We start from the raw sequence: 27,275 nt of genomic DNA, 5'->3' as shown, positions 1-27,275 counted from the left end.
GAATGGCGAACACTTATTTCTAAAATGAAATGGCACTGGAAAATAGCTCGTGAAATTTTTTCAAAGTAAAAGTATATCCTTTACTTGAGTTTCAAGAAGTTGTAGCTACTTACTATATTAATAAAAATCTGAAATAAAATTATTCCCTGTTAATCCCTTTACGGTTTCTTAAAAAAAATTAGTGGAGATAAATTATCTACCAGCTTTAAAATCTAGTTATGTTCACTGAACAAAAATAAATTTGGTTTCAGAACATTGCCTGTTAACAGTGAAGTATTATAAATAGTCCATGTTAAGCTTTTCTCAACTCATTTCTATAAAATATTAAAAATAAAATGGGAGAAACATTTAATACTTAATGAAAGATACCAACATCTTTCCAGTACAGAATTTAACTCACAAAAAATTTAAATAAAACCTTAAATGTTTTAAAAAATACAATACCAAAAAAGTTTCTAAGGTAGATTTGCTTCAAAAATGTTAGTGCGTTTAGGATTAACTAGCTTTCAAGCATTGATACCTTTGGAATACAACTGTATTCCAACTTTAATTCATAAGAATTTTAAAATTATACATTCTAGTTTATAGTTCTGAAAAAAATCTGAACTAAATTGCTCTTTCAAAACATCTTTAGTTGTCAGGAAAAAAAATATGTTGGTCACTAGTTAATAAACTGGTTTTAGCATGAGAGGTCCTCCTTTTTGTTTAATGAAAGTTTTCATTTTCTATTTTGTGGTATTGCTTTTATATGAAGAATAAGTAGAAAAAAATAGCCACAAAAGTGTCAAAATGACAGCATCCTGTTTCTGACAATATATACATACAAGGGCCAAGTTACACATTTGGAAGTGACTGCTGTAAAACTAATCTGAGCTGTAAGTGCTAAAAGCAACAGCAGAACAGACTGTAGACTTTAGATTCACAAGCCTCAGATTGACAAGGAGAGTTATATGGAGAAACTCCTTGATGCTGCTCTTTCAACAGTGCAGTGGAGATTAGATTAGGTATTAAACCACAAGAACTCATTCTAATGGCTTTGTAGCATTTGGAAGAGAGGGCAGAAGATACATTACCTTGGCACTTTAGGGTTTTTGTGGACACATACCACCAATATTTGCCTTTCACTTACTGTAAGTGTAAAAGTGCTTTTTAGTTAATACTTAATAGTTAAAATGTTTGCTTTAAGAAGCCAGTTAGTAACACTTCCAAGATTTGAATCAAATTTAAAAAATTCTGCAAAGTACACAGAAAGCAAGAGTTAGTAACAATATATATTATTGTTTGACCAAGCTGTCCTCAAAGTAAGCTAGTTATTACACAATATAAAAATGACAGCCTCCTATTCAAATTTATTTACTCTAGATGTATATAGCAGGGTGGGAGTTGGAGTGCTCGGTTGGCTGTTTCCCATGCTGGGACTACTCGTGTGGGCACTTGGTTCACTGCTTGGACCTCCCACTGGGCTGTAGTTCCTCTGACTGTGACGGCTGAGGTTCAGGGCTGGTAGGAAGAGGAACTCTAAGGGATACTTGCCAACACTACAAAAACTACTGCCTGGGTAGAGGGCTGCTGCATCAGAGAAAGGCTTCTTCTTGGTGCAGGGAACTACATCAGGGGGTGCGAGGTTTTGGTTTTCAAGTGGCAAACTGGACAATTGTCCTGCTAGAGTTGAGAGCTGGTTTAATGGGTTGTCAACCATGAGTTCTTGGGGGTCTCTTGGCAGGCCCCCTGTTGGTGTGGGTTTTGCCATACTTTCATAGAAGTCACTCTGGATGTTTGGGATTTCATAGGTAAAATCATTAAGGTAGTCTGGCTCCTGAACCACTGTGGAAGGTGGGCTTAAGTTGATTAGTGCTCTTCTGCTATAGCTCAGATTGCTAATTTTCTTCTGTAAACCCCTGCACATTCTCTTGCTGCTTAAGGAAGACCTAGTACCTTTAACCTAATACCATTTTAGATTTGTGCTTTTGATGATGGGACAGGATGCTTCAGTCACTGCAGCAAAAGGAACACAATCCACATTTGTGTGGTTTTTCTCCTATATGGGAACACATATGGGCTTCCAGATGACGATCATAGGCAGATGCAAATGGGCATAAGTGACATCACTGAAGTTTCTCACCTGTGTGGATTTAAATGTGTTCAGTGAGCCAGGTGGTGCCTTTGCTGGCATAGTTGCAGTATCAACACTTGAGCTTTCCATCAAAGGTCCTTTCAAACCCATTTACTAACATTCCTGAGTTTTCATCCAAGGAAACTTCAACAGATGGGGGATTGATTCCATTTTGATTACCATCTGTTCCAGCTCCCTGAAGAGCCTCTGCTTCTTTGTCCCCACTAACTGATCCAGAAATCATGTTGACATGATGAGTCTGCTGAGTCAGGAATTCCTGAAAATCTTTCATGAAGTCCAAAGGCTCTGGTTTCTTTTCACTCATCTTTGTTTTTGAGATACTTATATGGAGGTTACAGTTCATTATACCTTTTCACCCCAAATCAATTCCCCCATTCTCTTGCCACTCCAACATTGATGAAATGTAGAGTAATTTAAATTTACTCTGGAGACACACCAAGGGACTCCAGAAGGCCATGGAGGGAATTTCAACTAAACTGAAAAGCCATACAAAGTTCATCTGACAGCCACACTGAGTAACCCTCACCACCTTGTTCAACGCTGCTGCTGTTATCATCAGTGTCTTTGTCACTGCTGCCGTCCTGTTTGTGTGTCTCCAGTTCCTTTACTTTCATATTCTTAACTTGGGAAACTATGGGAATTATAGTCTGTAGAGGCAATATAAAGTAGAAAGTGATTTCAATGTATATGTGTTTGGTTAATATTGCTCTCAGCTGCAAAGATAAAGCCAGTATTTTTCAGTCAGCTCAACAGCACCCTGAGTTTTTTGTAAAAAGTGCTGAGGCTTGATTTCCCCAGTTGTTAGTATATATACATATCTGTGATATTGTAGATGACTATGAAATGTTATTCTCTTGCCCCAGAGTCATGCCAGTTGATATTAGCAATCTATTACAGTGAAAATCTCAATGTAACATCTTAAGATCTTCCAGAACATCAAGGTCTTCATTTAGATGAGTCATTTCAGTTCAGTTGCTCAGTCGTGTCCGACTCTTTGCAACCCCATGAATCGCAGCATGCCAGGCCTCCCTGTCCATCACCAACTCCCGGAGTTCACTAAGACTCATGTCCATTGAGTCAGTGATGCCATCCAGCCATCTCATCCTCTGTCGTCCCCTTCTCCTCCTGCCTCCAATCCCTCCCAGCATCAGTCTTTTCCAATGAGTCAACTCTTTGCATGAGGTGGCCAAAGCATCGGAGTTTCAGCTTTAGCATCAGTCCTTCCGAAGAACACCCAGGACTGATCTCCTTTAGAATGGACTGGTTGGATCTCCTTGCAGTCCAAGGGACTCTCAAGATTGTCTTCTCCAACACCACAGTTCAAAAGCATCAATTATTCGGTGCTCAGCTTTCTTCACAGTCCAACTTTCACATCCATACATGACCACTGGAAAAACCATAGCCTTGACTAGATGGACCTTTGTTGGCAAAATAATGTCTCTGCTTTTGAATATACTATCTAGGTTGGTCATAACTTTCCTTCCAAGGAGTAAGCGTCTTTTAATTTCATGGCTGCAATCACCACCTGCAGTGATTTTGGAGCCCTAAAAAATAAAGGCTGACACTGTTTCCACTGTTTCCCCATCTATTTCCCATGAAGTGATGGCACCAGATGCCACAATCTTCCTTTCCTGAATGTTGAGCTTTAAGCCAACTTTTTCACTCTGCTCTTTCACTTTCATCAACAGGCTTTTTAGTTCCTCTTCACTTTCTGCCATAAGGGTGGTGTCATCTGCATATCTGAGGTTATTGATATTTCTCCCAGCAGTCTTGATTCCAGCTTGTGCTTCTTCCAGCCCAGCATTTCTCATGATGTACTCTGCATATAAGTTAAATAAGCAGGGTGACAATATACAGCCTTGATGTACTCCTTTTCCTATTTGGAACCAGTCTGTTGTTCCATGTCCAGTTCTAACTGTTGCTTCCTGACCTTGAGGTTTCTCAAGAGGCAGGTCAGGTGGTCTGATATTCCCATCTCTTTCAGAATTTTCCACAGTTTATTGTGATCTACACAGTCAAAGGCTTTGGCATAGTCAATAAAGCAGAAATAAGTTCTCTCAAAAAGGAAAAAAAAAACAAAGGACATACATCATACTGAATCATACTTAAATGATGACATTTCTATGAGGAACCTGATAATAGGGTTCCAATGAAGACTTTGTTAATCAAAGAAATACATGTTGGAATCCCTTCTATCTATGCATTTTCTTTCTTTCTTTCTTTTTTTTTAATCTATGCATTTTCTAAGACTTCCATTTAATTCCCATAATTTAGAATTGTTCAGGTAAAAGAAGAATTCTAAAACTCCAAATGGCTTTTAGACAGTGACTTGGTCAATATCATTATCTCAGTCATATCTTTTTAAGTGTTTTACTTCCTAGCTTTTAAGAGCTAGCAAGAGAAGCACACATGTGGGTTCGATATTTTTCTTCTTTGCCTGTTTGGAGTAATGCATAGTCATGGCACCCATATAATTGTTCCTTGTGTCTGACATTCCCAAGAGATCCTTGTGTTCAGAGAGCAGTCTCAGTTCTGCTACAAGTAATTACTGAAGGAAATGGAGGGTATTGATTGGATGAAAATATTTGAGCCATCACTACACATGTGACTTCTGTTTTGCCAGGATACAATGCAACCGTCCTGGCCTATGGGCAGACTGGCTCTGGAAAAACCTATTCGATGGGAGGTGCATATACTGCAGAGCAAGAAAATGAACCAACAGTTGGGGTCATTCCTAGGGTAATACAACTGCTCTTCAAAGAAATTGATAAAAAGAGTGACTTCGAATTTACTCTGAAAGTATCATACTTGGAGGTAAATTATTTATCTTTATTCTGAATTCAAATTTATCTTTGGGTAGAAAAATAAATGCAAATTGAATTTTTCCTGGTATGACTCAATAAATTGAATTTTTAGTAAATTGCATTTTAATAAATTGATAGAGAAAACTTACTGGCTCAGTTGGATCTGGCTCTCACCCAGTTCTTTCCTTGTTAGAATAGTCTGTTTAATCAGATTGTTAGAGAAGTTGGCATTCCCATATAAAAAGAAGATAGGAATTCTTTGAGTTTGGCCTCTATTATTGATTCCCTGTAGAGTCTTTAGAAAAATATTTGATATCCCTTTACTGTTTTGAGGCTTGAGTGATCATGTGGCTACTCCATGAAGAATGTTTATAAAAATTGGTTGAAGTTTTGAGCTGTGTAAGTAAGAGTGTTTATTCAACAGATATTTATTGAATACCTACTGTGTTACAGGCCCTGTTCTAGGTATTTGGGATATATCAGTGAACAAAACATAAAAGTCCCTGCCTTGGTGGATATTTTCATTCTAGTATATAGTAGTATACAAATAGACCGACCAATTACATCTAGCCCTCATGATACCAGAAACACATACCTAGAGAACTTACAACTTCGGATAATCCACCTGGTTGATTCCATAGCAGTGATGTCTTATCTTTAAGGAGCAGTAATTAAATGTATATAATTTAACTAACAAACATGGTGCTTACTATGAAATAGTACTTAAAGTTCTGGTTGTTGTTGAAATATTCGTTGCCATTCACCCTCCAATAAGGACCTATTACTTACATTTTAACAAAATCAGTGAAGGTGATGTTATGACCATCGAAGAACTGAATTTAGATACCCATGTAGCTCTTCATTATGTCTACTATTCCTAAGAAGCTCACTCTCAAGGTAGCAGTTTTAATTTTGTTACAAGTAATAAATGTGAATTTATTCTTATAAGTATCAATTATTACATTTAGGGTTAAAATCCTTTTCTTAATTATAAAAAATATGTTTGTTGCAAAAAAAAATTTTTTTATATAGAAAGTCAAAGAATTTTAGAAATCACTTGTGGTCCCACAACTCCTTGATTACCACTGTTGACATCTTGTTTTTACCACTTTGTTTTCAATAATGCCAGATTTACAATGAAGAAATCTTGGATCTTCTATGCCCATCTCGTGAGAAAGCCCCTCAAATAAATATACGGGAGGATCCTAAGGAAGGCATAAAGGTGTGTTTGTCTCTCATTTGATGTTATTTTCAAATGTTGGCCACTTCTAACTGTTCACACTCCCTTTATTTGCCACTGTGGTTTTAAATGACTGTTAGTACCTCAGTCTTTTAAGTTCTGTGTGAATTAGGTCCTAATTTCCTTTGTTAATCTAGAATTCCTATATGGAAACTCTTGTGGAGAAGGAAGTTTTACCACTTTCTTACCTCTTGCTGCTGCTGCAGCTAAGTTGCTTCAGTCGTGTCCGACTCTGTGCAATCCCATAGACGGCAGCCCACGAGGCTCCTCTGTCCCTGGGATTCTCCAGGCAAGAATACTGGAGTGGGTTGCCATTTCCTTCTCCATATTACCTCTTGAAGGAATGCTAATATCAATTAAATATTTATTGGCTATTTACAGAGTCCTGAGGCTGGGCTGTCCGGTATGGTAGTCACCAGCCACAAATGGCTATTTAAACTTAAATGAACTGCAATTGAATATAGTTTGAAATACAGTCTCTCAGTCATACCAGCCACATATCAAGTCCTCATGTGATTAGTGGCTACTGTATTAGATAGTACAGATATGGAACATGGTCATAGAAAATTCTGTTAGCCCTGTAAGAGACATTGTGCTAGATCTCTGTAAGGATATTTAGAAAGTAACATGATACAAAAATTTTGCGTTTACCATAGGAAGAAGAAATCAGTTATTTGAGAGGCTTCTGTCACATGGTATAGATGTAGGCTGAAGACCTGTAGCTGAACAAAGTTTGAGGCAAGGTTGGGAGTTCTGTATATGGGAGTGGGCCAAATCCAGAAGCCGGTGTTGAAAACAGGCAGAGTTTGGTTCTAGCAGCAGCTTGAGTGTTCAGGAGTTGGAGAATTTGAGGAGGGGAGTAGATAAGAATAGGGTAGTGCAGACTTAGGACAACTTGGTAAAATAATACCTTATGCATCTCCCTCTCCTCTCTGCACCGAAAGTTGAAATTTAGGCTGCAGGAGCCTGAGAGGCAGGTGCCTGTGCTTCTGAAATTTTTTTTCTTCTGAGCCATTAAGTCATTAGCCAGGCACTAAGGCAAAGCTTGAAGGATCAAACCTATTTTGAAAGCCTGATAAGCGTGGAATACAGGAAGACAATTTGCATGGTGGGGATAAGAAACCTGGGTAAGATGCATGCTATCACCGGAAAGAATGTTGGTACTTAGCCAGCTTTTGACTGACTAAGATCTTCTGTGTGTCTAAACTATACTAGAGCAGGAATTAAATCCCAAACACTATTTGAGGGGAAATTTGCAATACAGAGAAGTGTGAATTTCTGATTCAAATTGTGGTGGGTAAGGAAAAGTTTGTAAGTACTGTTCAGATGGCATGGATGGTAAGAAGTAAGTAAAGAAGTAAGGGCATTCTTATAGTAAGGAATAGCTTAAAGCAGGAAAGCAGAAAATGTACTCATGGGGGTAATAAGACTAGGTCAGTCTGTCTGGATTAAAGGATATGTCTTAGGAACTAATAGGAGCTATGTTAAGACCAGATTATGAAGCCAGACTAAAGAGCTTAGTTTCTATCTCTGTGAATAGTATATAAGCTACTTAATACTTCCTGTGGCTACTTTTATCAAGTTTTTATCTTATGTGTATATCTCTGACTAAGTTAGCTCCTGGGAGGTTAGGAGAATATCTTAAAATCTCTTTGTACTCTCATTATTTCACATGGGGCTTAGGAGTTTGGTGACATTTTAGGAAGCAGGATTTTCAGAAGGCTAAACAAGAATGGATTGAAAAGGAGAGACTAGGATGAGGGAGGAAAATTTGGGGAAATTGCCTTATTTTTCAGGCATGTGAAGTAATATGGGTCTGGATTAGACAGGTAGATATGGAAAGGAAAAGGAAGCAATGGATTCAAAAGAAGAATTATGGAGAGTTGGTGATAGATGAAATACAGAGGAAGAGGGGGAATTAAAGGCAAATCTGAAGTTTTGAGAATAGAGATCTAGAAAGAAGAAGTAGTGGAGAGAATCACTGTTGGTGGAAGGAAGATGAGTTTGGTTTTGAAATGTAGGACTAGAAATTAGGGCCACAGATGTTGATTTGGGAGTTATGGCATACTAAAATTGTAGCATATTAGGGCTAGAAGGGACTTCATTATCATCTAGTTCAATCTCCAGAGGCTCCAAGAGATTTTAACTTGTACAGCTTCTCCTGGGTAGATACAGTACCAAACCTAGGATCCTGTTTTCCTAATCCAGTGGAAATTGTATCATGCTATTTTCCCTAGTGAAAATGAAATATAAAATGGGCCCAAGATATAGGAAAGAACATAGGGCCACATGGAGGAGAAAGTAGCAAAGAGAACTACTACAGCTATTTGTGTTGCCCTTACTATTCTTAGGGCCAAAGCTTACCTTCACTTGAGGCTCCCTGGAAGGCACTTATCCATTGCTACCCTAAAATGATGAAGTATTTGAAGTTGAATTATAAGAGTTTTTTTCTTTCTCTGAATTAGATTATGGGACTCACTGAGAAGACTGTTTTCATTGCTCTGGATACTGTTTCCTGTTTGGAGCAGGGCAACAACTGTAGGACTGTGGCCTCCACAGCTATGAACTCCCAGTCATCTCGATCTCATGCCATCTTCACAATCTCCATAGAGCAAAGAAAGAAAAGTGACAAGTAAGTTACAGTTTAAAGAGTTAAGATTTTTAATGTTAGTTCTACTAAAGTTGAATAATAGATTGCTTCTTGATTTGACAAATAATCAAACATCAGTACTCTGAGTACTAGTAATGAATCAATCCATTTAGACTGACTTGAAAGAAAATGAGAGCAGGAAGGTAAGCCTTGATACTCACCTGCCCTCAAAGTTGTGTACCGTTCTCGCTGCTGCTGCTGCTAAGTCGCTTCAGTCGTGTCCGACTCTGTGCGACCCCATAGACGGCAGCCCACCAGGCTCCGCCGTCCCTGGGATTCTCCAGGCAAGAACACTGGAGTAGGTTGCCATTTCCTTCTCCAGTGCATGAAAGTGAAAAGTGAAAGGGAAGTCGCTCAGTCATGTCTGACTCTTAGCGATCCCATGGACTGCAGCCCACCAGGCTCCTCCATCCCTGGGATTTTCCAAGCAAGAGTACTGGAGTGGGGTGCTGTTGCCTTCTCCACTGTTCTCACTTATGTCCTGTTATTTTCATAGGAATAGCAGCTTTCGCTCCAAGCTGCATCTCGTAGACCTTGCTGGATCAGAAAGACAGAAGAAAACCAAGGCTGAAGGGGATCGTCTAAAAGAGGGTGAGCGTAATTAAGGCCACAGTCATAGATAAAAACCTCTAATACTCTTATTGCGATTGTTGGTGTCTTGACTGGAATATTTCAGGTCACGTTCTAACAATACTGACAATTCAAGTTTGAGGCTGATTTCAGAAATAGCGAAAAACTGTTTCTTTGCCTTGCACTAATTTCCTAATTTAGGTATGAGATTTGGATCTGGTCCTTGGTTTGATTTCATCTGGCCCAGGCAAGTTTTAGTTTTTGTTTTGTTTTATCCCCAACCACTTATAATTAAAATCAGTATACTGATACTGTCATTCCAAGTATTCACTCTCCTTCCCCAGATGTTGTCACTTATAAACCTCATCAGCATGGTTTCCATATCTTCATTTAAATTGTTAGATATAAATGATAATGCTCCTAAGGCTAGAAGAACCCCATGGTGTATGCTATTAATATTAGAAACCTTCATCCAGCATGCTAATGACCTGGTAATCTGCATGCTTTGGGAATGGTCTTTCAAGCAATTATTAATCTAGCTAACAAAAATTAACAACCAGCTCCCATTTCTCAATTTATACTTATTTATCTTTTATGTCATAAAAGATTTTGTCAAATGCCTTGCTAATATCCAGATATACTTTACCATATTTCTCATGGCTACCAGCTTACTAACAGTGCAAAAAATAAATAAGGATTAGCCTAAATCGACCATTTCTAAGTGAATTCAAGCTGGCTTCTAGTGCTTATTCTTCCATTTCTAGGTTCTTGCAAGCCATCCTTGTGATACTCCATCCCTGTAATAATCTAGAAGACTTACATCAAACTTACTGGTCTGTAATTTATGGAATTAACTTAACCTTTTTTTCCTGAAAATTGAAATTACATCTGCCCACTCTTCTGGAACATCCTTCTCCGTGATTCCTCAAATATCATTGACATAGCTTCATCATTCTTATTTGAAATTACTTGCAGTTCCCTCAGCTATAATTCATCTGGTCCAAGATATTTGAACTCTTATTAAAGTAGTTGAGTTCTCGCTTACTACTTTTTTACTCATATTGGGCTTCAGTTCCCTCTTGGGAACTGAGAAGGCAGAAACAGAAATAGTAATTGAGGAATTTTACCTCTTTGTCATTTATCATTATTATACTGCTGACACAGGGTAGAGACCTATTTCTTCCTCATTCAGCTTTTTGTTCTGAATATATTTAAAAGTGCCCTTTTTGTACTATGTTTGTACTTTTGAGATTTATCCTTCTTAAGACTATTTTTAAAGGTTCTTGTGGCTCCTTTATCTTTTTTTGGGTGTACAGTTCTGAGGGTTTTTTTTTAAAACAGCTTTATTGAGATATAATTCACATGCCATAAAATTCACCCATTTAAACTGTACATTTCAACGAACTTTTGTATATTCAGAGTTGTGCAACCATCACCACAATCTACTTTTAGAACATTTTCATCACCCGCCGAAAGAAACTCATACCCATTAGCAGTCACTCCCCATCCACACCCCCTTCTCTAGCCCTAGGCAACCACTAACCTATATTCCATATAAATGGAATCACATAATTTCTGGTCTTTTGTGACTGTCTTATTTCACTTAACATAAGGTTTTCAAGGATCATCCATGTTACAGCATGTATCATTACTTCATTCCCTTTTATTGCTGAATCATATTCCATTATACAGATATACAACATTTTGTTTGTCCATTCGTCGGTTGTATCCAATTTGACTATTTTGAATATTGCTCTGTGAACATCTATGTATAATTTTTTATGAGGACAAATGTTTTAATTTCTCTTTAGGTATAACCTAGGAGTGTTATCCCTGGGTCATATGATAGCTGTTTATATTTAAAATATTAACATGGGATGAATATACCATAAAACTCACTTTTTAAAAATGTATAATTCAGTGACTTTTTTAGTATATTCACAAGGTTGTACAACCATCACTACAATAAATTTTAGAATATTTCATCATCCTCAAAAGAAACCCACACCCATTAGTAGTCACTCATTTTTTTCCATTGTCTACCTCTCCCTAGCCCATCTCCAGACAATGACTAATCTTTCTGTCTTTATGGATTTGCCTATTCCGGACATTTCATATAAATGTAATCATACAATATGTGAGCTTTTGTGACTGGTTTCTTTCATTAACATCTTTGCTTTGTTCATTCCTGTTATAGCAGGTATCAGTACTTCCTTCCTTTTATTGCCAAACAGTATTCTACCACATGAATATATTAAGTTTTTATTTATCCATTAATTTGTTGATGGACATTGGGATTGTTTCCACTTTTGGTTATTATGAATAATGCTGCTGTGAGCACTGGTGTACAGGTTTTCCTGTGGATATATGTTTTCATTTCTCTTGGGTATATACCTAAGTGGAATTGCTCAAATGATAATTCTATATTTAACTTTTGAAGAACTGCCAGACTGTTTTTCATAGCAACTGTACCACGAGAAGGCAATGGCACCCCACTCCAGTACTCTTGCCTGGAAAATCCCATGGATGGAGGAGCCTGGTAGGCTGCAGTCCATGAGGTCACTAAGAGTCAGACATGACTAAGCGACTTCACTTTCACTTTTCACTTTCATGCATTGGAGAAGGAAATGGAAACCCACTCCAGTATTCTTGCCTGGAGAATCCCAGGGACCGGGGAGCCTGGTGGGCTGCCGTCTATGGGGTCGCACAGAGTTGGACACGACTGAAGCGACTTAGCAGCAGCAGCAGCCCATTATCAGTTACATGCTTTGCAAATGTTTTCTTCCATTCTTTGGGTTGCTTTTTCAGTTTTTTGAAAGTGTCCTTTGAAGCACGCATTTAAGATTTTTTTGATGAATTCCTTTCATTTGTTTTTTTCTCTTATTTCTTGAGTTTGATGTCATATCTAAAAAATCGTTGCCTAATCCAAGGTCACAAAGATTTATATCTCTATTTTCTTCTAAGAGTTTTGTAGTTTTAGATGTTAAATATAGATCTGAGATTCATTTTGAGTTAAATATTTTTAAAGATTTATTATTTATTTATTTTTGGCTGCACTGGGTTTTCATTGCTGTGCATGGGCTTTCTCTTGTTGCAGCGAGCAGGGGATCCTCTTTGTTGCGGTGCACAGGCTTCTCATTTTGGTGGCTTCTCTTGTTGCGGAGTGTAGGCTCTAGGGGTGCTGGCTTCAGTAGGTGCAGTGCATGGGCTCAGTAGTTGTGGCTCTCAGAAGTACAGAGTCAGTAGTGCGGCACAGGGGCTTAGTTGCTCTGTGGCATGTAGGATCTTCCCGGGCCAGGGATTGAATCCATGTCCCCTGCATTAGCAGGCAGATTCTTAACCACTAGGCAGCCAGGGAAACCTTTGAGTTAACTTTTATATATGGTATAAAGTGGCAGTCCAAACTTTTATCTTTTGCATGATGTAGACATTCAGTTATCCCAGCATCATTTGTTGAAAAGGCTATTCTTTACCCATTGAATTGTCTTGGCATCCTTGTCAAGGAATAGTTGGAATCTAAGTTCTATTCCATTGATCTATATATATAGATATATCCTTATGCCATTACTACACTGCCCTGATTACTGTAGCTTTGTAATAAGTTTTGAAATTGAGAAGTGTGAGGGCTCTACCTTTGTTCTTTTTCAAGATTGTTTAGGCTATTCTGTGTCCTTTGAATTTTCATATGAATGTTAGAGTCAGCTTGTCATATTCTGCAAAGAAGTCAGCTGGGATTTTTACAAGGCTTGTGTTGACTCTGTAGATCAATATAAGTATTGGTGTCTTTCAGTTTTTTCAAGTATTTCAATTCATAAACATCAGATGTCTTTCCATTTATTTAGGTCTTATTTAATATCTTTCAATAGTTATTTTTTTAATTTTCAGAGTACAAGTTTACACTACTTTTGTTAAATTTATTCCTGAATATTTTGTTCTTTTCAATGCAATGCTTTTGTAAATGGAATTGTTTTTACTTAATTTCATTTTCAAATTATTTATTGAGCTTTTATATTGATCTTGTGTGTGCAAGCTTGCTAAACTTGTTATTTCTAATAGTTTTTTAATGGAGTCTCTAGGATTTCTATTTACAAAGTCATGTCATGTGTTAACAGAGATAGTTTTACTTCTTTCTGGTCTGGATACCTTTATTTCCTTTTCTTACTTGATTCTCCTGGCTAGAACCTTCAGTACAGTGTTGAATAGAAATAATGTAAGTGGATGTTGTTGTCCTGTTCCTGATCTTAGGGGAAAAGCATTCAGTCTTTTGCTGTTAAGACTGATGTTAGCTGCGGATTTTTCATAGATTCCCCCTAGCAAGTTGAAATTCCTTTCTATACCTAGTTTGTTGAGTGTTTTAATCATGAATTAGTCAAATGTTTTTTTTTCATCATCTATTGACATGATCACATTTTTTTCTGTTCTGTCAACATGGTATATTGCATTAATTGATTTTTGAGTGCTGAACCATCTTGTACTCCTTAAATAAATCTTATTGTTTTTATACCTTTCGTGACTTTACTGGACTAATTCTATAATTCCCTGAGGTTTGTGGTCACAGAAGTGTATGCTCAATTACTTTAGTAGTTAGCTAATGATTGGTCATACATGCAAGTATGCATGCTAAGTTGCATCAGTCATGTCCAACTCTTTGTAATGCTACGGACTGTAGCCTCCCAGGCTCCTCTGTCCATGGTATTCTCTAGGCAAGAATCCCCCCTCCTCCAGGGGATCTTCCAGACCCAGGGACCGAACCTGCATCTCTTACATCTCTGCATTGGCAGGCAGGTTCTTTACCGCTAGTGCCTCTTGGGAAGCCCAATGATTGGTCTCATTTCCTTCAATGCCTTGAGCCTATAACTCTCTTCCAGCATTTTCCTAGGGCTCTGAGTTTGTGTTGGGGCTTACTTTCAATGCCCAGGTGCTTTACAACTCTGTCTTAATTTTTACTTCTTGAGCAGAGCCTCAAAGTCAGCCAGAAGTATAAAATGAGGGCCTTTTAGGTCTTTCCTGAGCATGCATACAGCTTTCTAGCTCTCCAGCAATATATCAGAGCTTTTTAAAAGTCCCCAGTGGGCATTTCACTCCCAAGATCTTCCTTTTAAGTTTTCGGCCAGGCTCTTGTTTGACCATGGCTTATTAAGTCTGGTGTGTATCATCACCAGATATTTTTATATGCATGTATATGCATGGGCTGCCCTTGTGGCTCAGCATTAAAAGAATTCACCTGCAGTGCAGGAGAAACAGGTTCAATCCATGGATTGAGAAGATCCCCTGGAGAAGAAAATGGCAACCCACTCCAGTATTCTTGCCTGGAGAATCCCATGGACAGAGGAACCTGGTGGGCTACAATCAATGGAATCACAAACAATCAGACATGACCTAGCAACCAAACAACAACAATATATATATATAAATGCACATTTAGTAATACATATGCTATATGCCTTTTAAAATTTTGGCATTGCTAAATTAATTTCCTTTTAATTACACAAGTAATGTGTGTGCATGCTAAGTTGCTTCAGTCATGTCCGACTCTTTGCAACCCAATGGACTGTAGCCCACCAGGCTCCTCTGTCCATGGGATTCTCCAGGCAAGAATACTGGAGTGGGTTGCCATGCCCTTCTCCAGGGGATCTTCCTGACTCAGGAATCGAACCTATGTCTCTTATGTCTCCTGCATTGACAGGTGGGTTCTTTACCACTAGCGCCACCTGGGAAGCCCCAAAGTTCATGAATCAACAAGTAGTAAGTGAGTGAGTAAGTAAGTAAGTGAAGTTGCTCAGTTGTGTCCGACTCTTTGCAACCCCATGGACTGTAGCCCACCAGGCTTCTCCATGGGATTCTCCAGGCAAGAATCCTGGAGTGGGTTGCCATATCCTTCTCCAGGGGATCTTTCCGACCCAGGGATTGAACCCGGATCTCCCATATTGCAGGCAGACACTTTAACCTCTGAGCCACCTGGGAAGCCCAGTATACAAACATAAGCAATATGGATGAAGATAAAATCCCCCTTGATTTACCATCTAATTCTAATCTAGAGGTAATTACTTTTACCTGCCTGGGGGGTAGCATTCAAGATTTTTTTCTGTGTATATACTTTTATTGGTGTTTCCTGTTGTTTTTAAAGATAAATGCTATCATATTGCATATATTAGGGGTTTCCTCGATGGCTCAGGAATAAAGAATCTGTCTGCAGTGCAGGAGCCACAGGAGACATGGGTTCAATCCCTGGGTCGGGAAGGTCCCTGGGTCAGGAAGGTCCCTGGAGGAGGGCATGGCAACCCACTCCAGTATTCTTGTCTGAAGAATCCCATGGACAGAGGAGCCTGGCAGACTATAGTCCATAGGATCGCAAAGAGTAGGACACAACTGAAGCAACTTAGCACGCATGCATACATGCAGAGCATATATTGTTTTTCAGCTTGCTCTTGTCTCTGCAATATATGTTTGAACTCTGTTTGTGAAGTGTTAGTTGCCCAGTCGTGTCCGACTCTTTGTGACCCCATGGACTGTAGTCTGCCAGGCTTCTCTGTCCATGGGATTTCCCAAGCAAGAATACTGGAGTGGGTAGCCATTCCCTTCTCCAGGGGATCTTCCCAACTCAGAACTCTTTTATCAGTTTATAAGTCTACCTCATTTTTACAACTATCCAGGATTCCAGAGTATACTAAGTTCACTTTAACTATTCCTTTTTTTTTTTTTTTTTTTAACTATTCCTGTTTTTTTTTAGCTTTCTTTTTTTTTTTAATTTTATTTTATTTTTAAACTTTACATAATTGTATTAGTTTTGCCAAATATCAAAATGAATCCATCACAACTATTCCTGTTTTGATTGACATTTAGGTTGTTCAATTCTTGACTATGGCAAAATGATGCCTCAGTCAACAGCCTTGTGCATGATACACACATGAGAGTGTCCCCTAGGCTATGTACCTGGAAGAGGAATTGCTAATTTGAAGTGTATACATTTCAGGTTTTTAAATACTACTAAATATTGTCCTCCAAAATGACTGTCTCAGTATGCACATCACCTGCAATCTATGAGATTATGTTTCCCTATACTGCTGACAATCTGAGTATTATTGATCTTTTTCATTTGTGCCTATCTTGAACATTGCATGTTATTTTTTAAAACTTTTGTTTCTCCAGTTATTTATGAAATTTAGCATCTTTTCATGTTTATTCCATTTCTCTTTCTACTTTTATGAATTGCCTGCTCATTCCTTTGTTCTGTTTTCTATCAGGTTGAATTTTTCTGGTCGACTTTAGGAGTTGTTTCTATATTCTACATATTAAACCTTGTTACATATATTGCATATATTTTTCTCAGTCTCATTTTTTAACTTGGTTAATCTTATTAATTCATTTATTCAGGTGTGCTGGATCGTACTTGCAGCACACGGGATCTTTAGCTGTGCCATGAGAATTCTTAGCTGTGGCATGTAAGATCTAGTTCTCTGACCAGGCCCCCTGCCTTGGAAGCTCGGAGTCTTAAGCTACTGTACCACCAGGGAAGTCCCTAACTTTGTTAATCTTTTGATTCATTTCTTATGTGTGTATTTCTTCTATATAGTTTTTTTCTTGAGGTAAAATTTATGTGCAATAAAATGCACATATTTAAAATGCTCAGTTTCTTGAGTTTTGATAGTCATATGCACTCATGCAACTACTACCCCAAACATGATAAAAAACATTTCCATCTCCCCTAGAAAATTCTTTTGTGCCTCTTTCCAGTCAATTCACCCTTCCCATATTCCACTTTAAGAAACCACTTTTCTGACTTCTAGCACCAGATTAATTTTATGTGTTCTTAGACATCATATAAATGGAATCATTAGTTTTTCATGTGTTTGGCTTTTGCTCAACAGAAGATTTTTGGGACAGATTTTTTTCATGTTCTTTCTTTGATTAATAATGTGTTCCTTTGTACTGCTGAGTAGTATTCCATTATATGATTATAATAGTACTTGTTCTTCCATTTTCCTATTGATAGAAATTAGGATTATTTCCAGTTTTTAGCTATTATGAATAAGACTGCCCTGAACATTCATGTACAGGTCTTTTTGTTAACATACATTTTCATTTCTCTAGGAGTGGAAGAGGTAGATATATGCTTAATTTTGAGTGCCAAACAATTCTGTAATATGGTTTGTACTGTTTTATACTCCAGCAATATTATGAAAGTTCCAGCTTATCACAGCTTCATAAATAAAGATATTGTCTTAGAAATTCTAGTGGGTGTCAAATACATCTCATCATAGTGTTTTTTGTTTTTTTTTTTTTTAACCACACTGTGCAGCTTACGGGATCTTAGTTTCCAAACCAGGGACTGAACCTGGGCCATGGCAGTGAAAGTGTCATGTCCTAACCACTGGCCCACCAGGGAATCCCCCCCATAATTTTTTTTTAAAATTTTATTGAAATATAGTTGATTTACAATATAGTGTTAATTTCTGCTGTACAGCAAAGTGACTCAGTTTATACATATTCATATTCTTTTCCATTATGGTTTATCATAGGATATTGAATATGGTTCCCTGTGTTATACAGTAGGACCTTGTTGTTTATCCATCCTATATATAATAGTTTGCATTTATTAATCACAAACTCCCAATTCTTCCATCCCCTACTCCCTCCTCTTGCTTGGCAGCCACAAATCTGTTCTCTGTGCCTGTCAGTCTGTTTCTGTTTCATAGGTGTGTTCATTTGTGTCATATTTTAGATTCCATGTATAAGTGATATCATATGGTTATTTGCCTTTTTTCTCTCTGACTTACTTCACTTGGTCATCTCATCATTGTTTTAATTTGCATTTCCAAGATGATAGTGTTGAGCCCCTTTTCACGTACTTATTGTCTATTCATATATCTTTTTTTGGGGGTGTATCCAAGTATTTTGCCTATTTTTTTAAAATTGTGTTATCATCTTTTTATTGATGATTTGCAATTCTTTATATATTCTGAATTCAATCATCAGATATGTATATTTCAAATATTTTTTTTTCCAGTATGTGGCTTGTATATCTTTTTAGTGATGTCTTTTGTTAAATAAGAATTTTAATAATTTTTTTATTGAAGTATAATTGATTTATAATGTGTTAATTTCTGCTGTACAGCAAAGTGATTCAATTATATATATGTATACATTCTTTTTTATATTCTTTTCTATTATGGTTTATCACAGAATATTGAATATAGTTCCCCGTGCTATAGAGTAGGACCTTGTTGTCTATCTATTCTATATATACTACTTTACATCTGCTAGAACCAAACTAGATGGAGAAACAATGGAAACAGTGGCTGACTTTCTTTTAGGGGGGGCTCCAAAATCACCGCAGATGTGACTGCAGCCATGAAATTAATAGACGCTTACTCCTTGGAAGGAAAGTTATGACCAACCTAGACAGCATAATAAAAAACAGAGACATTACTTTGCCAACAAAGGTCCATCTAGTTAAGGCTGTGGGTTTTCCAGTAGTCATGTATGGATGTGACAGTTGGACTATAAAGAAAGCTGAGCACTGAAGAATTGATGCTTTTGAACTGTGATGTTGGAGAAGACTCTTAAGAGTCCCTTGGACTGCAAGGAAATCCAACCAGTCCATTCTAAAGGAAATCAGTCCTGAATATTCATTAGAAGTACTGATGTTGAAGCTGAAACTCCAATACTTTGGCCACTGATGCGAAGAACTGACTCATTGGGAAAGACCCTGATGCTGGGAAAGATTGAAGGTGGGAGGAGAAGGGGACGACAGAGGATGAGATGGTTGGATGGCATCACCGACTCAATGGACATGAGTCTGAGTGAACTCCGGGAGTTAATGATGGACAGGGAGGCCTGGTGTGCTGCAGTCCATGGGGTCGCAAAGAGTCAGACATGACTGAGCATCTGAACTGAACTAAACTGAGAACCAAGCTCCCTTCCATCCCTCCTCCATCCCCCTCCCCATTGGCAACCACAAGTCCGTTCTCTGTGAGTCTGTTTTGTAGAAAAGTTCATTTGTGTCATAGTTCAGATTCCACATATAAATGATTCATATGGTTATTTGTCTTTCTGACTTGCTTCACTTAGTATGATAATCTCTGGGTTTTTCCATGTTGCTGCAAATGGCATTATTTCATTCTTTTTTATGACTGAGTAGTATTCAGTTGTGTGTATGTACCACATCTTCTTTATCCATTCATCTATCATTGAACATCTAGGTTGTTTCCACATATTGGCTATTGTGAATAGTGCTGCTATGAATGTAGGGGTGCATGTATCATTTTGAATGACAGTTTTGTCTGGATATATGTCTAGGAGTGGGATTGCTGGATGATAAGGCAACTCTATTTTTAGTTGTGTGAGGAACCTATATACTATTTTCATAGTGACTGTACCAACTTAAATTCCTACCAACAGTGCAAGAGGGTTCCCTTTTCTCCACACCCTCTCCAGCATTTATTATTTGTAGACTTTTAATGATGATCATCCTGACTGGTGTGAGGTGGTATGTCACTGTAGTTTTTATTTGCACAAAAACTTTAATTTTGACAAAGTTTAGTTTTATCAAGTTTTGTTTTCTTTAATGCTTAGAGCTGTTGGTATCTTGTCCAAGAAATCTTTGTGTACCCAAAGTGATGAAGATAATTTCCAAAGTTTTCTACTTGAAGCTTTATAGTTTTAGCTTTTACATTAGTTGTATAATCTATTTTGAGTTAGTTTTTGGTTATAAACTGAGATGTGGGTTGAAAATCATCCTCTACCCACCATGAATATCCAGTTTTTCTAGCACCATTTATTAAAAAGAAACTCCTTTACTCCTTTTTTGACTTAGTATCTGAGTGTATTGAGTTGACCAATATAATGTATGGATCTATTTCTGGCCACTATTCTGCCCTATTAGTGAATTTGTTTATTCTTAAACCTTGTATTGAATCTAGTTTGTAGTATGTTTTAATCTCTGGGAGGACAAGTTTCCCCTCACTTTTCTTTTATCAGAACTGTTTTGATTATTTTATTTCCAGGTGAATTTTAGAATCAAATTGTCAGGTTCTATGAAAAATCTTTTTGGGATTTTTATTGAGAACCAAATTTAATTTATAGATTAAGTATGATTGAGCCTACCCATCCATGAGTGTGATGTCTCCACATTTATTCAAGTCTTCTTTTATGTCTTTCAGTAAGATTTGTAGTTTTCTTAATGTAATTATTACACCACAAATCTTGGTAGGCTTATTCTGGAATTTTATAGTTTTTGTTGCTATTTTGAATACCTCTTTTTCTATTTTATTTTCTAGTCGTGTTTATGAAAAGTATTCATTTTCAAATTTCCATCTTACATCTAACCACATTGCTGAGTTGCCTTCTTAGTTTCTTGTAATTTGTCAGTTATGTTTCTTGGATTTCCTAGGTAGATATTCACATTATTTTCAAATACATACTTTGGCCTCTTCCTTTCCAATATATATTTTTTTCATGTCTTTTTTCAGTATAAGGTTGAATAGTACCAATGATAGTAACCATTCTCATCTTTTTTTCCTTTTTTTGCTCTAACCAGAATGTTGCTAGCGTTTTACCTTTATCTACTGGCAGATAACCTTTATCAAGTTAAGGAAGTGACCTGTGAGTCCTGGTTTAACAATTACATATTTTTAAAATAAGAAATGAGTATTAGATTTTATCATTGACTTGGAATTAATGAACATTTAGTATTTTCTTTTATAAATTATTGATAGAATAAATTAAAAAATAAATTTTCTGTCATTGAATCATACCCAGTTGATCATGATAAATTACTTTCTGTACATTGCAGGATTTCATGAACTAGTGTCCAATTTAGGACATTTACATGTCTGTTCCTATGAGAGAGTAGTCTATAACTTTTTTTAAAAGTATGTATATCTTGAGCCAATTTTGGTAATTTATATTTTCTTAGAAAATTATTTTGTCTGGAATGTCAAGTTTATTGATATAATACTGCATGCAGATTTACTGTTTTTAATCTATTCTGTAGTTGTGTCTCTCCTTTCAGTTCATTTGCTTACATATCTTTACTATTTTTTTCCTATCATTATTTGACATATTTGTATTTAACTGTACTTTTTCCTCCTATTTAACTTTTTACTCTCAATTAATGACTTCCTCCAGGTTATTTTATTTTCTTTAGATATATGCTTTTTATGGGGCTTCCCAGGTGGCTTAGTGGGTAAAGAATCCACCTGCAATTCAGGAGATGGAGGAGGCACAGGTTCAGCCCCTGGTTTGGGAAATCCCCTGGAGGAGGGCATGGCAACCACTCCAGTATTCCTGCCTGGAGAACGCCATGGACAGAGGAGCCTGGCAGGCTACAGTCCGTAGGGTCGCAAAGAGTTGGACACAACTGAAGTGACTGAGCATGCACACATGCATGCTTTTTATGGCTTCCTGAGTTGAAAGCTTAACTCTCTTTTCCTTTTCTTTTTTAAAAAGCTTTTTCCCATTCTGAAGGCTGTCTTTTCACTTTGCTTATGGTTTCCTTCGTTGTGCAAAAGCTTTTAAGTTTAATTAGGTCCCATTTGTTTATTTTTGCTTTTATTTCCATTACTCTGGGAGGTGGGTCATAGAGGATCCTGCTCAGAATGGGAGAAAATAATAGCAAGCTAAGCAACTGACAAAGTAATCTCAAAAATATACAAGCAGCTCCTGCAGCTCAATTCCAGAAAAATAAATGACCCAATCAAAAAATGGGCCAAAGAACTAAACAGACATTTCTTCAAAGAAGATATACAGATGGCTCACAAACACTGGAAAAGATGCTCAACATCACTCATTATCAGAGAAATGCACATCAAAACCACAATAGGTACCATCTCATGCCAGTCAGAATGGTTGCTATCAAAAGTTGACAAACAATAAATGCTGGAGAGGGTGTGGAGAAAAAGGAACCCTCTTATACTAGTACAGCAAACTAGTACAGCCACTATGGAGAACAGTGTGGAGATTCCTTAAAAAACTGGAAATAGAACTGCCTTATGACCCAGCAATCCCACTGCTGGGCATACACACCGAGGAAACCAGAATTGAAAGAGACATATGTACCCCAATGTTCATTGCAGCACTGTTTACAATAGCCAGGACATGGAAGCAACCTAGATGCCCATCTGCAGATGAATGGATAAGAAAGCTGTGGTACATATACACAGTGGAATATTACTCGGCCATTAAAAAGAATACATTTGAATCAGTTCTAATGAGGTGGATGAACTGGAGCCTGTTATACAGAGTGAAGTAAGTCAGAAAGAAAAACACCAATACTGTATACTAACACATATATATATGGAATTTAGAAAGATGGTAGCGATGACCCTATATGCGAGACAGCAAAAGAGACACAAATGTAAAGAACAGTCTTTTGGACTCTGTGGGAGAAGGTGAGGGTGGGATGATGTGAGAGGGTAGCGTTGAAACGTGTGTATTATCATATGTGAAGCGGATCACTGGTCCAGGTTTGATGCATGAGACAGGGTGCTCAGGGCTGGTGCACTGGGATGACCCTGGGGGATGGGATGGGGAGGGAGGTGGGAGGGGGTTTATGGATGGTGAACACATGTGCACCCGTGGCTGATTCATGTCGATGTTTGGCAAAAACTACTACAATATTGTACAGTAATTAGCCTCCAATAAAAATAAATTAATTTTTTTTAAAAAAAGCTTTTTAAGCATATTCAAAAGAAGCCAGGATGTTATAATGAACCCCCCATGTACCTATTATGCAATTTCAACAGTGACTAATTCAACAAGTGACTGGTCTTGTTTCATCTGTATCCTAACCATTTTCTCCCTGTGATATTATTTTGAAGCAAATCCCAGACATGTTTTTATTTATTTCAGTTTGTATCTGAAAAAAAATGAGAAATCTTTAAAAAATATAATCTCCTAAAAATTAATAATAATGACTTAATATCATCAAATGTCTAGTAAGTGTTCAATTGCCAAGTCTCACTGATTTTATTTGTTTGCATCAGAATTTAAATAAAGTCCACATATTGTTATTACTTGATAGGTCTTTTAATCTATAGGTACCCCCTCCATCTCCCCTTACTCCTCAACTTCCTAGAATTTATTTATTGAAGAAAACAGGTTGTCTTATAGAATTTCTCATAGTCTTGAACTTCACTGATTGCGTGCCCATGTAGTTTTAACATGTTTGTCTTTCCTCTGTATTTCCCACAAATTGCTAGTTGGATCTAGAGGCTAAATCACATTCAGGATCAGTTTTTTGTTTTTTTTTTTTCTTTTATTTGTACATACTGTTGGATTATCTCTCTTTTGGTGGTAGAGCTCCTTTATTTTCAATTGTCCCTGTCTAAAAAGATATATTTAAAACTATACATTTTCCTCTAAGTACCACTTGAATATAATCTTATAATTGTGACAAATGGTACTCTAACTGTTCACTTTTAAATAGGAGGTTTCCTTTTTAAAATTTCACTTATTTGTTTATTTATTTATATTTCGGCAGCACTGAGTCTTCATTGCTACACATGAGCTTTCTCTAGTTGTAGCGAGGAGGGGCTGCTTTTCATTGTGGTGGCTTCTCTTGTTGCAGAGCATGGGCTCTAGGCACACAGGGTTCAGTAGCTGTGGGAGATTTCCTTTTTAATTTTCTCTTTAACCTAACAGGTAGAAAGTATCTCTATGTATTCTTTTGTTGTTACTTTCTGATTTTTTGCATTTATGATCATTAAGATTTTTGTTTTTTGAAATTTTGCCTAATTCTTATTTGATCTTTGTTAATATTCCATGTATATTTGAAAAGAGTATTTTTCTGTTGGGTGTATACCTATGTATACCTATGAAACTCATTAAATGTATTATTCACAGTCTCCACGTCCCATGCTGTTATTTGCTTAATGTTATTTTCTTACAATCAAGAATTTGTCAATTTCTCCATTTCTTTATGTATTATATATTTTTAAGCTATGTTGCTAGCTGCATAAAGTATCATGGCATGTATCTTATTACATGATTATATCTATTTTGTTTGATTAATGTTTCTTCACCTACATTCTATTTGTTAGCCCTTGCTTGGTATGTCTTTTTGCATCTATTAATTGAAACCATGTATCTTGAGTTCATTCATTCATTCATTCATACCCAGTCAGATGTTCTTTTTTAACAGAGAGTTTTTTTATTCTACATGTTTTATTTAATGTTTGTGTTTGGACTTATTCCTGCCGTATCATTTGCTACTAGCCCCAGTGACCTACTCCTACTCTGGTACTACAACCAATTACCTTGATTGTTGTCCCAAGGCGCCCTCTTGTTTGCTGGATCCACTACCTTCAAGTCTACATTATCCATAGAGCTGGTGCCACCTTTTTACAGCATTTCTTTCCTGTATATCTTTTCTTATGTTAGTCTGATTCAGCTGTTTTTAATCTCTCAAAGATTTTGCCATTTCTGATCCACCAGTGATAGATTCACAAGTGATTGCCGGCTTTCTCACTTGGCAGCATCTTCAAATCTCAAAGGAATTTAACTCCATTAGAGAGTTTTGTATACACATCCCAGGTTGTTTTTTTGCTTCAGAGCTTCAATTTCCTCATTTGTAAAATAGGATTTGAATATATACTTGAATATTATACTTCCACAAAGATGTGAGGATTAAATGAACTCATATCTTAAAAAAATACATAATTCCTGGTATATAGTAGCCTCTTAGTAATTATTAATTCCATCTTCTGTGTTTTCACTTGCTCTGAGTGGTGGTTAATATAGAATATAGGGGTCCTACTGATATTTATAAACAAGCTCAGATGAGCTAAGACTCCTAGGAGCCTGCTATGGTGCTTATCATCATCTGAGATAAATTTTTGAGGGTGGAAGAGGCTTATGGGAATGTGACTTGTACCAGTGGAATTGTGTTATTTGGCTAACAAAATATAATTCCCAAAGCCAAGACCCCACTGTTAGAGGGCATGATTTTCTACCTATCAAGAGCTAAGAAGGTTGCTAGGCTCTCTAAAATATTTTCAAAGGGTGGATATGGCTCATCAGAATTTTGTTGCATATTACATTACTGGGGGTGGAGGAAGGAGGTGTACTCAAGTGTCAGATTTGATTTATGAGGCAAAGAAGTTTATGACAAAATCATAGTGGAATCCTAAATCAAGTGGGAGATGCCATTAACTGAAAGGAAAGCTAGTGAGAAAACAAGCCATAGGTATATAGGAAGCAGAAAGCAGAAAGATGAGTTTGATTTTGGATGTGTCAGATTTAGAATGCATATTAGAAAAGTCCAGGAAAAAATAGGAAAATTCAGTGCTAGAGTGTAAAAGGAACATCTGGATTTGAGATAAAATATTTGGAATCTATGGGTGAGGTCGCCCTGGGAGAGAGTTGTAGAGAAAGACTAGATATTGAGAGAAGCAACTCTAATATTAGTGAGGAGCATTGATATTCAAGAGTCAATGGTAAAAGAGCCAGCTAAAGAGGTTCAAGAGACACAGGATAGTAGTAGCTAAAAAAAACTGAAGTAAGAGTTTCTAGAAAGAAGGGATTGTCACCTGGGTCAGATACTACAGAGTGGTTCTGTAAGATGAAGACTGAGAAGAAGCAAATGAATTTGTCTCTCCATCGAGGTTTTTGGTGATCCTTACCTGAACAGTGTCAGTTGTGTGGTAAGGAATTGGGGCAGGTTATGTCAGACTGAGATGTGTGTGTACCTACCATTCTGAGTGTGATGTTTATCTTTTCCATTAATTTCATTACTCCTGTTATCCTTTAATGATATGTAGTTGGAGAAGGAAATGGCAACCCACTCTAGTATTCTTGCCTAGAGAATCCCATGGACAGAGGGGCCTAGTGGGCTGCTGTCCATAGGGTTGCACAGAGTTGGACACGACTGAAGCGACTTAGCATGCATGCATGCATTGGAGAAGGAAATGGCAACCCACTCCACTATTCTTGCCTGGAGAATCCCAGGGGCGGGGGAGCCTGGTGGGCTGCCACCTATGGGGTCGCACAGAGTCAGACACGACTGAAGTGACTTGGCAGCAGCAGCAGCAATGATATATAGTGCTATTTTACCTGTTTCTAAACTTTTCATAAGTGGTTTCAAATGTATTTGTCCTTTCATCACTGATTTTTTTCTCAGTGTTAAATTTGTGATATCCATCTTTTAAAAAATATTTATTATTTTAAAAAGTATTTATATATTTGGCTGTATCGGGTCTTAGTTGCAGCATGCAGGATCTTCGTTGGATCTTCATTGCAGCATTGAGGATCTTTCATTGCACGGGCTTCTTTCCAGTAGTGGTGTACAGCCTCAGTAGTTGTGGCCTGCAGGCTCTCTAGTTGTGGTACTTGGGCTCCAGAGCAAGTGGGCTTTCTGGTGGTGGCACACAGGCTTAGTTGCCCCACAGCATGTGGGATCTTAGTTTCTCGTCCAGGGATCGAAGGCAGATTCTTAACCATTGGAACACCAGAGAAGTCCTGAGATTCATCCATCTTGATCCATATAGCTCTAAGTTTTTAAGGGGTTTTCCTGGTAGCTCAGCTGGTAAAGAATCCGCCCGCAATGCGGGAGACCTGGGTTCAATCCCTGGGTTGGGAAGATCCCCTGGAGAAGGGAATGGCTACCCACTCCAGTATTCTAGCCTGGAGAATTCCATGGACTGCATAGTTCATGGCGTCGCAAAGCATATAGTTCTGTTCTAAGTTTTTTAAACTAGTCTTGGGTTTTCTTAGTATAAAATCATATCAGTAAAAAGAAAATTATCTTTTTGCCAAAATTTATTCCTGTTTTTTAATTCTCTTATTTTTTTGTTTATTAGTAAGAAGCATGTGGAAGGATACATCCTGAGCTTGTAAAGTTGCTTTCCTTGGGAGGAATCTAGTTTCTGATTTTAATTG

At 37.4% G+C, this 27,275-nt stretch overlaps 1 protein-coding gene and 1 pseudogene across 2 annotated transcripts in view; one reads left to right on the top strand and one right to left on the bottom strand.

Annotated features, from left to right (window-relative positions):
- KIF4A (kinesin family member 4A) overlaps positions 1–27,275 on the top strand; it is a 128,972-nt gene that overhangs the window by 3,027 nt on the left and 98,670 nt on the right. For both annotated transcript variants that reach the window (XM_070365760.1, XM_005900836.3), the window contains exons 4-7: positions 4,758–4,948; positions 6,068–6,160; positions 8,644–8,810; positions 9,325–9,419. In XM_070365760.1, coding sequence (XP_070221861.1) covers positions 4,758–4,948; positions 6,068–6,160; positions 8,644–8,810; positions 9,325–9,419 — 546 coding nt within the window. The remainder of the gene's footprint in view (positions 1–4,757; positions 4,949–6,067; positions 6,161–8,643; positions 8,811–9,324; positions 9,420–27,275) is intronic.
- LOC102270703 (zinc finger protein Pegasus-like) lies at positions 1,340–2,438 on the bottom strand (annotated as a pseudogene).

This window comes from Bos mutus, chromosome X (genome assembly GCF_027580195.1).
Source record: "Bos mutus isolate GX-2022 chromosome X, NWIPB_WYAK_1.1, whole genome shotgun sequence".
In the NCBI taxonomy this organism is placed as follows: Eukaryota; Metazoa; Chordata; class Mammalia; order Artiodactyla; family Bovidae; genus Bos; species Bos mutus.
The sequence above is the reverse complement of the archived record's forward strand: the minus strand, read 5'-3'. Positions and strand labels throughout refer to the sequence as shown.